This window comes from Molossus molossus, unplaced genomic scaffold, assembly GCF_014108415.1.
Source record: "Molossus molossus isolate mMolMol1 unplaced genomic scaffold, mMolMol1.p scaffold_m16_p_15, whole genome shotgun sequence".
Classification (NCBI taxonomy): domain Eukaryota; kingdom Metazoa; phylum Chordata; class Mammalia; order Chiroptera; family Molossidae; genus Molossus; species Molossus molossus.
In genome coordinates, this window is record NW_023425350.1 from 5,473,761 (window position 1) to 5,486,228 (window position 12,468).

General features: G+C 48.7%; 1 protein-coding gene across 2 annotated transcripts in view; it reads left to right on the plus strand.

Moving 5' to 3' along the window:
- LPIN1 (lipin 1) overlaps positions 1 to 12,468 on the plus strand; it is a 110,127-nt gene that overhangs the window by 50,659 nt on the left and 47,000 nt on the right. For both annotated transcript variants that reach the window (XM_036262754.1, XM_036262755.1), the window contains 2 exons: positions 11,391 to 11,591; positions 12,138 to 12,233. In XM_036262754.1, the coding sequence (XP_036118647.1) occupies positions 11,391 to 11,591; positions 12,138 to 12,233 (297 nt within the window). The remainder of the gene's footprint in view (positions 1 to 11,390; positions 11,592 to 12,137; positions 12,234 to 12,468) is intronic.

Below are 12,468 nucleotides of genomic sequence, written 5' to 3' on the forward strand. Positions count from 1 at the left end.
ACCCCAATATGTCCAAAGGGCTCTCCCTGAAAAGAGGGTTGTGGAGTCCTGTTTCAGGTGGTAAGTGAGGCCCTGATAGGCGAAGCAGCTATTTCTTGCCAGAGTTTGAGGTTTAAAGTGGTTTTGGTGCGGGTGAAGGAAGGATGCAAGTGTTTTGCTTTGTTCTCTAGGTTTTACCTGATGTTCCTCCTGCCCTCCGGCGGGTCCTGTGCCTCAGTGAAAACTGTGGCAGTAATGAGATTAGCTGGGAGGCGAGTCTCTCTGGGCTCCTTTGTCTGGCTTCTTATCTTCAGGTCAATCAAATCAGCTCCTTTCTTTAGCCTTTTACTTCAAAGGGAAGGAGCCTGGAGCTCGGTCGGCCCAGCTGATTCACTCCTGTGCTGTCCGATTGTTTGTCCCAGCATTTGTTTGCAGGGGGTCTTGGAGGAGGGCAGATGAGGAAGAGTGGGTTGCCCCCAGGTGGCTGGCACCCCTTAGCCAAGCAGATGCCCCAGGTAAGCTGTGCCCACCCTCTCCCGGTGCCTCCTGGGCCCAAGTTCTTCCAAAGAAATTTTTTTTGATAATTCTCACCCTAGGATATTTTCCCATTGATTTTTAGAGAGAGTGGAAAGGAGGGATGGAGGGAGGGAGAGACAGAGAGAGAGAAAGAAACATTGATGTGAGAGGAGACACACAGATTGGTTGCCTCCCAGATGACCCCAACTGGGGATCGAACCTGTAACCCAGGTACGTGCCCTCGACAGGGAATTGAACTCATGACCCTTCGGTCTGTGGGCTGACACTAACTGCTGAACCAAACCAGCCAGGCCAAAACATTTTTTTAACCAAGTCATATTTATCTTCCTGAAATGAGTTCTGGTTAATACAGTATTCTTCCTTATCCCCTTAAACTTTAAAAAAATTGTGGTGAAATATACCTATGGTGAAATGTACTGTCCTAACCATTTTGGGAGCACAGTTCAGTACCCTTAATGTAAGTGCATTCACGCTGGGGCGTCCTCCCCACTTCTAGCTTCAGGGGTTTATCATCTTGTGGGAAGGAGCTCGGTCCCCATTGAACACACTCCTCCCCTCTCCGGTGGTCACTCTTCACTTTCTGTTTCTGTGAGTCTGTCTGCCCCAGCTGCCTCATATAGTGAGATCATACAGGGTTTGTCCTGTGTCTGGCTCAGCTCACTCAGCACAGTGTCCTCAAGGTCCATCCATATTGTAGCATGTGTTAGAATTTCCTTTCTAAGGCTGAATAATATTCCCTTGTGTGTATATACCACATTTTATACATTCTTTTTTTTTTTTTGAAAGAGAGGTATCAACCACTTGCCTCCTGTATGTGCCCTGACCGGGGTCTGAACCTGCAACCTAGGTATGTGCCCTGACCAGGAATAGAACCCGAAACCTTTCCGTTTACCGGATGATGCTTTAACCACTGCGTCACAATGGCTAGGGCTGTCCGCCCATGGACGCGTGGCTTGTTTCCACCTTCTGGCTGCTGGGAATAATGCTGCTGCGAACACGGGTGTGCAAAGCCCCTCTCTGCGTCCTTGTCACCGGCTCTTTTGGATATGCACCAGAAGTGGCATTGCCGGGTCACGTGGTAGCTCCACAGCTGACGTTTTGAGGTGTCAGCACGCTGTGTGGTACAGAGGCTGCACCGTCTGCACCCCCATCAACCATGCTGCTCGTCTCCCTGCACCCCTCCAGTGCTTGCTTTCCTTCCTGCTTTTTCAGCAGTAGCCGTCCTGGTGGGTGGGGAGAGGGCTCTTCTGCCCTTCCCAGAATTCTCTGCTCAGCTCAGGCAGCGCCAGGGTATAGATGTTGGGGACAGGAGTGTGTTGCCAAGTGGGGCCACGACCCTGTCATTTGTTAGGAATGATGGAAGAGATTTTCCGCTTCGCAGTGGAGGTATTTTCAAATAAGTGATGCAGTCGAGGGGGACAGCTAAAGATACGAAAGCAATTTCTGATTACTGAGGGTGGGAAGAGTAGTTGTGGTCAGTGCCGTGGCCCGCACAAGGAGAGGATCACAGTGGTAATCGGGGAATTTGAGCCTGGGCTCCGTCTGTCTCTGCCAAGGAGCAAGTCTGCCTAAGTCGCTTCTCATTTCTGGGCTGATTTCTTTCAAACGAGGGTATCAGAGCAACAACTCCGTCGGGATCCTGCCAGCTTCGGAATTCTCAGAATTCTCTGATTCTGCACTGATAACCTTGAATTTGCTCACTGACCAGGTGGAGGGTGCTTTGTTCTTGAGGCCGAGCGAACAGGAGCATTGTGTTTAAAGTATCCGGGATGCCCTTCGAGTTGCTCAGAAGTGAGGAGCGCAGCCTCGATCTCGAACAGTTGGCTGGATGGCACCTCGCAGGTCGTCTAGGCCACAGCCTCGTCTCACAGATGAGAAGCGAGCATGCGGAGATGCGGTGATACACCCAGTTCCCAGCTTTCTCTTTCTTGTGAATAAAAGGGGTGGCCGGCAGGTCCTGAGGTCGTCTCGGGAGCCATGTCAGCAGCAGCACAGCACTGCACGGGTTCGACATCACTGCAGGGGAGGGTCCCATGTCGTTCAGCCATGAGCTCGCCTTATGTGTGAGGGGGATGGTTAGGGGAAGCCACGGGCCACCTGTGATCCTGGGCATTTGCTTCATGGCACTTTAGTTTGTCCTTCAGTTTTGTCATGTGACAGGCTCATACCTGCGGGTTGCTGTGCGATCGCCCGAGCCTGAGGCGATGCTGAAGGAAATCCTGCCGAGCCCTCTCCACCCTGCTTGCCCTTGGCTGTAGGGCAGAGGTTGCCTCTCAGCAAGCTCGGTATGTCCACATCTAGGATGAACATTGTGGCGATGAGTTCCTTTACAAGGTGATTCCCACAAGGCCCTGGCCGGCTTGGCTCAGCGGTTAGAGCTTCGGCCTGCGGTCCAGAGAGACCCGAGTTCGGTTCCCGCTAAGGGCATGTACCTCGGTTGCAGTTTGTCCCCGGCCCTGGTTGGGTCGTGCGGGTGTCAACCACTCGATGTGTCCCTTTCACGTCGGTGTTTCTCTCTCTGTCTCTCTTTCTCCCACTCTGTCTGAACAAAAAATGGAAAAATGTCCTCGGGTAAGGATAAAAAAAAGTGATCCCCATAAGGAGTATCAGGGTTACAAAGACTCCTTTTTCTATATTCACTTTTCCGGGAATTGTCCCCCCTCCTCCCTTTTCTGTGAAGGCAGTTAACCTGCACCACGCAGCCCACTTAGACACCAGGTGATTTTACGTGTTTGTGTGCACAGCCCTGGTGGTGACTGTCAGGGAGGCAGGTGCGTCTCGCGTGTTTACTGAGCATGTCACTTATTCCTCCTGGGAGGGAGGAAGGCTGTCCCAGTGCACAGGGTGCCATTAGAGTCCTGAAATGAGTTCCTTGCGCTCTTTCTTCTGTGGGTGTTCATTGCTTTTGGTCTCTGGCCAGTTCTCAGCCAGTCACACCCACAGTCCTTTCTGCCCAGTGCGCGCAGGCCACCCCTCCGCACGGCTGGCCCCGGTTTCCTCATTTGTGCATCGGGGTGCTGATACCACTTCTGCCTGGTCAGGGATTGGGGAAGCTTCCAAAAGGTACTGATTGTCTTTTTTTGTTTACCTTGAAAGGACAAGGCTTGATCCTTGGCCTCAGGGAGAATCTGGCTTCATTCACCAAGTGATGGGAGAACCTCATGGCAAACAGATACATCAGACTAAGAGAGTTCACGTGCCAAACCGTGAATGGAGGCTAGTCAGGGAAGGTGTGGTGGCTGCTGGAATTTAAGGGACCTGAGGTGGATGGGGTCAGTGTGTCCCGTGTGCCCCGGGTACGGCAGCGCCTTGGGGAATTGAGGCCCATGGGCTGGGAGAAAGGGCCAAGTTTTGAGATCCACTGATTGGAAGTCACATGGTTCAGACCCTTCCTACTCAGGTGGCATTTGAAGTACATGGTCTCATGAGTCCACCAAAGTGTTAAATGTGCAGAGAAGAGGGTCTGGATCAGGTCCAGGTGTAAGTGCTGCTGGAGCTGGGAGGAAGGCCCAGAGAGGGAAGGACCAGTAAGTGCGGCCCCATTTTGGGGGGCAGAGGGGAGCACAGGAGGGTGGTGGTGGGGTGGCCCAGTGAAGCAGAGTGAGGGGAAGGAGGGCACAGAGACAGGTCGCAGGGTGAGACCTCAGTGCCCTGGACCGTGCTGAGGTGTCTGAGTCCTGTCAGGGCACCGCCATGGGACTGGAGTCCAGGTGGCGAGGTGGCAGTCGGCAGGCGTGGGTCAGCACCGGGCTGGTGGGCAGAGCCGGAGCACAGCGCCGCCCAGACTCCTGCTGCTCTGTGCCGGTGTCTCTTGCATTGTCCCCTGTGTGTTTCCTCGTCCTCACCCTCAGGCTCCTGTCACTTCTGCCCTGCACCACCAGACACAGCTGCCGGGTGGCCCCCCGCCTCCCGTTGTTTCCTTTGTCGGTCTCCTCTGCGTGGTCACCGCCACGCCTCTCCTCAGTGGGGTCTGTGGGCACTGCTGTTCCCGAATCCCCGTGGCTTCACGACGCGCGTGGCAGGTTCCGGACCTCCCAGGACCTCCCAGCCTGGTCCAGCTCCCTGCCTTCCCCGCCGCTCTCGGCGCACAGAGGGCAGTGTGTGTCTTTGCCCGGCCTCTCCTGCGGGACCCTCGCCCACCGCCTCTTTGAGGGGTTCCAGCCCTCCCAGCCCGATGGCCAGCTGCTGGGACGCGTCCTCCACCGTCCTTGGTCCTAACTCCCTTGGTGTTTGTTTAAACAATACAGACACACAAGGACACCGACACGGAGTTTAGTGACTTGTGTTTTACTTCTCCTCTGTGGACCTGTGAGTCCTTTCCGTAGGTTGGGACCGTGTCTTCTGTTTTTTAAGTTTTAAAAAAAAAATTTTTTATTTTTTAAATTTTATTGTTACAGATGTTTCTCCTTTTTTACCCCATTGACACCCTCCTCCCCATCCCCCCTGCCGTGTCCCCAGCTTTGTTGTCCATGTCCATTGGTTATGTGTACATGCATATAAGTTCTGTGGTTTATCTCTTCCCACACCCACCACCCCCTCTTCTGAGGGTTGTCAGTCTGTCCCCTACTTCCATGTTTCTGGGTCTACCCTATTCCTCAGACTGTTATGTTCATTATATTCCATATATAAGTGAGATCATGTGGTATTTGTCTTTCTCTGTTTGGCTTATTTCGCTTAGGATAATGCTTTCCAGGTCCCTCCATGTCATCTCAAAGGATAAGAGATCTTTCTTTCTTACAGCTGTATAGTACTCCATTTTGTGTATGTGCCACAGCGTTTTTATCCATTCGTCTACTGATGGACACTTGGGCTGTTTCCAGATCTTAGCTATTGTAAATAGTGGTGCTATGAGCATGGGGGTACATATATTCTTTCTGGTTGGTGTTTCAGGCTTCTTAGGGTATATTCCTAGAAGCGGGATCACTAGGTCAAATGGAAGTTCAATTTTTAATTTTTTGAGGTAACACTATATTGTTTTCCATCATGGCTGCACCAGTCTGCATTCCCACCAGCAGTGTGCTAGAGTCCCTTTTTCTCCACACCCTCGTCAACACTTGTTTGATGATTTGTTGATGGTGGCCATTCTGACAGGTGTGAGGTGATACCTCATTGTTGTTTTAATTTGCATCTCTCTGATGATTAGTGATGTTGAGCATTTCTTCATATGTCTCTTGGCCATTTGTATGTCCTGTTTGGAGAGGTGTCTATTTAGCTCCTCTGCCCATTTTTTAATTGGGTTCTTTGTCTTCCTTTTGTTGAGTTGTATGAGTACTCTATATATTTTGGAAATTAACCCCTTATCTGATGTATCATTGGCAGTTATGTTCTCCCATACAGTGGGTTCCCTTTCCATTTTGATGGTTGTTTCTTTTGCTGTGCAGAAGCTTTTTAGTTTGATGTAGTCCCATGTGTTCATTTTTTCCTTTGTTTCTGTTGCCTTAGGTGATGTATCAGTGAAAATTCTGCTGCATATGATGTCCAAATTTTGTTGCCTACATTTTCTTCTAGAATTTTTATGGATTCACAGGTTACATTTAAGTTTTTTATCCATTTTGAGTTTATTTTTGTGTATGGCGTAAGTTGATGGTCTAGTTTCATTTTTTTTGCATGTAGCTGTCCAATTTTCCCAACACCATTTATTAAAGAGGTCGTCTTTACTCCGCTGTATGCTCTTGTCCCCTTTGTTAAATATTAATTGAGCATATTGCCTTGGGTCCATTTCTGGGTTCTCTATTTTGTTCCACTGGTCTATATGCCTGTTCTTGTGCCAGTACCAGGCTGTTTTGATTACAGTAGCTTTGTAGTATAACCTGATATCTGGTATTGTGATCCCACCTACTTTGACCTTCTTTTTCAAAATTGCTGTGGCTATTCGGGGTCTTTTTTGGTTCCATATGAACTTTTGAAGTATTTGTTCCAGTTCTGTGAAATATGTTGTTGGTATTTTAATGGGGATTGCATTGAATCTATAGATTGCTTTGGGTAATATGGACATTTTAATGATGTTAATTCTTTCAATCCATGAACACAGTATGTGCTTCTATGTTTTTATATCTCTTCTATTTCTTTTTTCAATGTCCTGTAGTTTTCTGCAAATAGGTCCTTTACTTCTTTGGTTAAGTTTATTCCTAGGTATCTTAATTTTTTTGCCACAATGGTAAATGGGATCGTTTTTTTGGTTTCTCTTTTTGTGAGTTCATTATTGGTGTATAAGAATGCTGTCGATTTCTTGACGTTAATTTTGTATCCTGCTACTTTGCCAAATTCATTTATTAAGTCTAGTAGATTTTTGATGGAGTCTTTAGGGTTTTCTATGTATAATATCATGTCATCTGCGAATAATGAGAGTTTCACTTCCTCCTTTCCAATTTGGATTCCTTTTATTTTTTCTTCATGTCTGATTGCTGAGGCTAAGACTTCCAGTACAATGTTCAATAAGAGTGGCAAAAGTGGACATCCCTGTCTTGTTCCTGTTCTTAAGGGAAATGTTTTTAGTTTCTGCCCATTGAGTATGATGTTGGCTGTAGGTCTTTCATATATGGCCTTTATTATGTTGAGATATGATCCCTCTATTCCCACATTGCCAAGTGGTTTTTTTTTGAAGTGTTCCTTCTTGAATTTTTGAAATAGTTTGAGGAGAATGGGTGTTAGTTCTTTTTTGAATGTTCCGTAAAACTCCCCTTGAAGACAACTGGACCTGGGCTTTTGTTTGCTGGGAGAGTCTTGATTACCTCTTCAATTTCCTTAGTTCTTATTGGTCTGTTCAAGTTTTCTGTCTCTTCCTGGTCCAGTTTTGGGAGACTGTGTTTCTAGAAATTTGTCCATTTCGCTTAGACAGTCAAATTTGTTGCCATATAATTGTTCATAGTAGCTGTTAATGATCTTTTGTATTTCTGTGGTGTCAGTTGTTACTTCTCTTTCATTTCTGATTTTGTGTATTTGGGTTCTCTCTCTTTGTTTCTTGGTGAGTCTAGCTAAGGGTCCATCAATCTTATTTATCTTTTCGAAAAACCAGCTCTTTGTTTCATTGATCCTTTGAATTGGTTTTTTGATCCCTATGTCATTTATTTCTGCTCTGATCTTTACTAGTTCCTTCCTTCTACTTGCTCTAGGGTTTTCTTTTTGTTTGCTTTCTAATTCTTTAAGTTGTGAAGTTAGGCAGTCAACTAGAAATTTTTCTTGTCTCTTGAGGTAGGCCTTTAGTGCTATGAACTTCCCTCTCAGAACTGCTTTTGCTGCATCCCATAGATTTTGTGTTGTTGTGTGTTCATTTTCATTGGTTTCTAGGAAGTTTTTAATTTCTTCCTTGATCTCCTCGGTAAGCCATTCATTGTTTAATAACATGCTATTTAGCCTCCATGTGTTCTAATGTCTTTGCATGTTTTTGTTGCAATTGATTTCTAGTTTCATGCCATTGTGATCTGAGAAGATGCTTGATATGATTTCAACCTTCTTGAACTTGTAGAGACTTGGTTTGTGTCCTAACATGTGGTCTATTTTTGAGAATGTCCCATGTGCACTTGAGAAGAATGTTAATTCTGTTGTTTTGGGGTGTAATTCTCTGTAGATATCTATTAAATCCATCTTGTCTAGTGCTTCATTTAGAGTCTCTGTTTCCTTGCTAATTTTTTGTCTAGAGGATCTATTCAGTGGTGTCAACGGGGTGTTGAAGTTTCCTGCTATGATTGTATTGCTGTTGATTTCTCCTTGGAAGTCCTCCAGAAGGTTTTTAATATATTTTGGTGCTCCTATATTGGGTACATATATGTTTATCAAGGTTATATCTTCCTGTTGGATAAATCTTTCAATATTATGTAGTGGCCTTCTTTGTCTCTAATTATGGTCTTCATTTCGAAATGTATTTTATCAGATATGAGTATTGTTACCCAAGCTTTTTTTTTGCTTGGAAAATTTTTTTCCATCCCTTTACTTTCAACCTATGTGAGTCTTTTGTTGTGAGGTGGGTCTCTGTAAACAACATATAGATGAGTCATGCTTTCATATCCAATCAGCTACTCTGTGTCTTTTTATTGGAGCATTCAGTCCATTTACATTTAAGGTGATTATTGATATGTACTTATTTATTGCCATTTTTGTTTAATTTGGTTATATTTTTCTTCCTATTTCTTCTACTAATTACAGCAGTCCTTTTAACATTTCTTGCAGTGCTGGTTTGGTGCTAGTGTATCCCCTTAGCCTTTTTTTTTTTTTTTTTTCCTGGGAAGCTCTTTATTTGACCTTCTATTTTGAATGACAGCCTTGCTGGGTAGAGTAGTCTTGGTTCAGATCCTTGTTTTTCATGACCTTGATTACTTCATGCCATTCCCTTCTGGCCTGTAGTTTCTGTTGAGAAGTCAGCTGAGAGCCTTATGGGGTTTCCTTTGTAGGTAACCTGTTGCTTATCTCTTGCTGCTTTTAGGATGGTCTCTTTGTCTTTAATTTTTGGCATTTTAATTACTATGTGTCTTGGTGTGGGCCTGTTTGGATTCTTCCTACTTGGGGCTGTCTGTGCTTCTTCAGTGTGAATGCCTTCTTCCTTCACCAAATTAGGGAAGTTTTCTGTCAGTATTTCTTTGAATATATTTTGTAACCCTTGCTCATTTTCTTCTTCTTTGGGGACTCCTATGATGCGAATATTATCATGTTTCCAGTTGTCCAACAGTTTTCTTAAGCTGTCTTTCTGTTTTTTTATTTTTTTTTTCCTTTTGGTTTTCTGATTGGTTGATTTTTTTTTCTACCCTGTCTTCTAATTCACTGATCCGGTCCTCAGCTTCCTCTAGTCTGCTGTTTAGACCTTCCAATGTGTTCTTTATTTCTGATGTGTCATTCTTGATCTGTTCTTGGTGGTTTTTAATTTCCAGTTGGTTGATTTTCAGCATCTCTATGTCCTTACTCATGCTGTTGAAGTTCCTCAAGATCATGGCTCTGAATTCTAGCTCTGTTAACTTGCCTAACTGTCCCACATTGATCTCGTATTTGGTGGAGGTCTCTTGTTCTTTCATTTGGCTTTTGTTTCTGTGTTTCACCATTTTGGCTATCACAGTGGGCTTTGGAGCCTGCCAAGTTTTCCCTGTGGGTGTTGGTGTTCTGCTGTTTGTGGCTCCCTCTCCTGGGTTTGGATGAGTGAGGGAGGACCCACGTTAAACACCACTGTCAAGTCTTACTTTCCTGGTTAGAGTTGCTAGCCCAGGAATGGTACAGTTCTCCTCTAGCTTTTTGCCTGGAGGCTAGCAGTCCAGGTTACTTGAGTTTTGGGTTGTCATTTGATTGAAAAACTCCCTCTGGTGCTCAGGGTAAGGGGATTTCCCGAGGGTGGGGCAGATGCTGGTTGTTATTGAGCCTCAATTTGCATTTCAATAGCCCACAGGGTGGGGTTGAATCTCCGAGGGAGGGGCCGCTGCCTCTTCCCTGAGCCCTGGGAAGGAGCAAGATGACCACAGTCCTGAGTGGCTGCCACTCAGCAAAAGCTCTGAGTGTCCTCCAAATCCCGAGTGTCCCCACACAGTTCCAGTGCCGTCTGCCCTCCCTCTGCCGGAGCCCAAGGTGAGTGGCTGTGGCTATTTTAGCCTCTGTCCGGGCTCTGCTGTGGAGCCGCCTGGGAGTGTAACCCGAGGGCACTGCTCCCAGCTAAGGCTGCTGCTGTCTGTGGGCTCCCAGCCCCCTCTCGCGCCTCCGAAATCCTACCAGGATCGAGTCAGTGTCCCTGGTTATATGGTCCTCGCAAGCTGCTTTTCTGTTGCTTTTTGCCATCAATGTGTCTGTGTTTTAGTTGTAATTCCAGTTTGGTCCTGGGAGACGGTCTGTGTAGGTCCATTCACTCCATCGCCATTTTGGAACCTTGGGACTGTGTCTTCTTTATCTCAGTGTCCCCAGAGCAAGCCCTTCGCAGGGCAGATGCTCGGAGGTGTGCTGAGTGGGCTCAGTCCCTTTAGCTGGGCAGAGAAACCGAAGGCGGGCACAGCTCTCTCCTAGAGCGAGGCAGAGTCAGACGGCCAGGCCAGGACCAGGCTGGAACTGGTGAAAATACTAACTTGTTTTCTTCAGTAATTATAGTCATTTTCCCCCACTATTTGGCACGTGGGGGATACTATAGTATCAAACACAGTCTTTCCTCGAGTCTTCAGATCCAGTCTGTAAAACCTCCACATAGTAACAGCAGCACCGGTGCGAGAGCCTAGGACACTGGACAAGGCCGTGACCTCGGCGGTGAAGGGCCGTGCTGGCCGGGCCTGGGCCTCCTGGGGTGTCCGGGCTGGAGAACAGGGACTGTGACCTCGGCGGTGAAGGGCCGTGCTGGCCGGGCCTGGGCCTCCCGGGGTGTCCAGGCTGGAGAACAGGGGCTGTGACCTCGGCGGTGAAGGGCCGTGCTGGCTGGGCCTGGGCCTCCTGGGGTGTCCAGGCTGGAGAACAGGGACTGTGACTTCGGCGGTGAAGGGCCGTGCTGGCCGGGCCTGGGCCTCCCGGGGTGTCCAGGCTGGAGAACAGGGACTGTGACCTCGGCGGTGAAGGGCTGTGCTGGCCGGGCCTGGGCCTCCTGGGGTGTCCGGGCTGGAGAACAGGGACTGTAACCTCGGTGGTGAAGGGCCGTGCTGGCCGGGCCTGGGCCTCCTGGGGTGTCCAGGCTGGAGAACAGAGACTGTGACCTCGGTGGTGAAGGGCCGTGCTGGCCGGGCCTGGGCCTCCTGGGGTGTCTGGGCTGGAGGTTGGTGGGCAGTGGGGTAGGTGGCGCCCATTCCAGGGAACAAAGTGACATTGGCAGCCATTAGATTGAACGTGTGATCCGTGCTTTGAGAAGAGTTCATTTTGCCTGGCTCTGGATCGATGCCTTCATGAATTAACTGCTGTATGTCTTGTGCTTGGTTTGCATCCTCTAGGCTCAAACCATGAATTACGTTGGGCAGCTGGCGGGCCAGGTGTTCGTCACTGTGAAGGAACTCTACAAGGGCTTGAATCCTGCCACCTTGTCTGGATGTATCGACATCATCGTCGTCCGCCAGCCCAACGGGAGCCTGCAGTGCTCCCCGTTCCATGTCCGCTTCGGCAAGATGGGGGTCCTGCGCTCCCGAGAGAAAGTGGTGAGCTTGGGGCCCAGGGCCTGGGGAGTCTCTCCTTTGAGCACATCGCCCCATTTCTGTGGCTTTACACAGCCGGAGCTTGTAGCCCTGCCTGTTAGCTCTCTGTTGGAAGGGCTGCTCACTGAACTGACAACCAAACTGTGTGTCTGCCTACTGCCACCTTCCGGACACTCAGGCTGGGGCGGGGACCCTGTGAAGATGTGCTGTTCTCTCAGGTGCCGGTGGCTCTGGGCTGGCCCCGCGGGGGGCTGGGTGTTCTCACAGCATGGTGGCTGGCCGCCCAGAGGGAGAGAGACAGACAGACCAGGGGACGCTGCATTGCTCTCCTGACCTCTGAGGTCACAGCGACATGTCCGCTGGGTTCTGCTCATCAAGGCAGTCACGAGCCTGCCGGGCTCAAGGTGGGGAGTGGGCGGGGTGTGGACACCACCTCCTGGTGGCGGAGCAGGCAGGACCGGAGGGCAGGTGGAGAGGGGGATTCGAGCCACGTGCGTGTGTGTGGAGGCATGGCCATCCCTGTGAGGTTTGTTTCCTGTTTTCTTTCAGGTCGACATAGAAATCAACGGGGAATCTGTGGATTTGCACATGAAATTGGGAGACAATGGAGAAGCATTTTTTGTTCAAGAGACTGATAATGATCAGGTAAGGACGCTGGGTGGTGGAGGTTACTTCCTGGGTTTGCCCTTCGAGATGCTCGTGCAGGAGACCTTGGGGGTGTGGGGCGGGGTGCCGGCACCTGGCCTTGGCGCTGCCAGTCGTGGGTGGAGCCAGGCAGGGCGGGTGAGGTGGCAGGAACCAATCGCCTTGGCCTGAACCCTTGTCCGAAGCCTACAGATTACACTGGAGCCCATCTCAGGTGGCTGAGTGTTCGCATGTT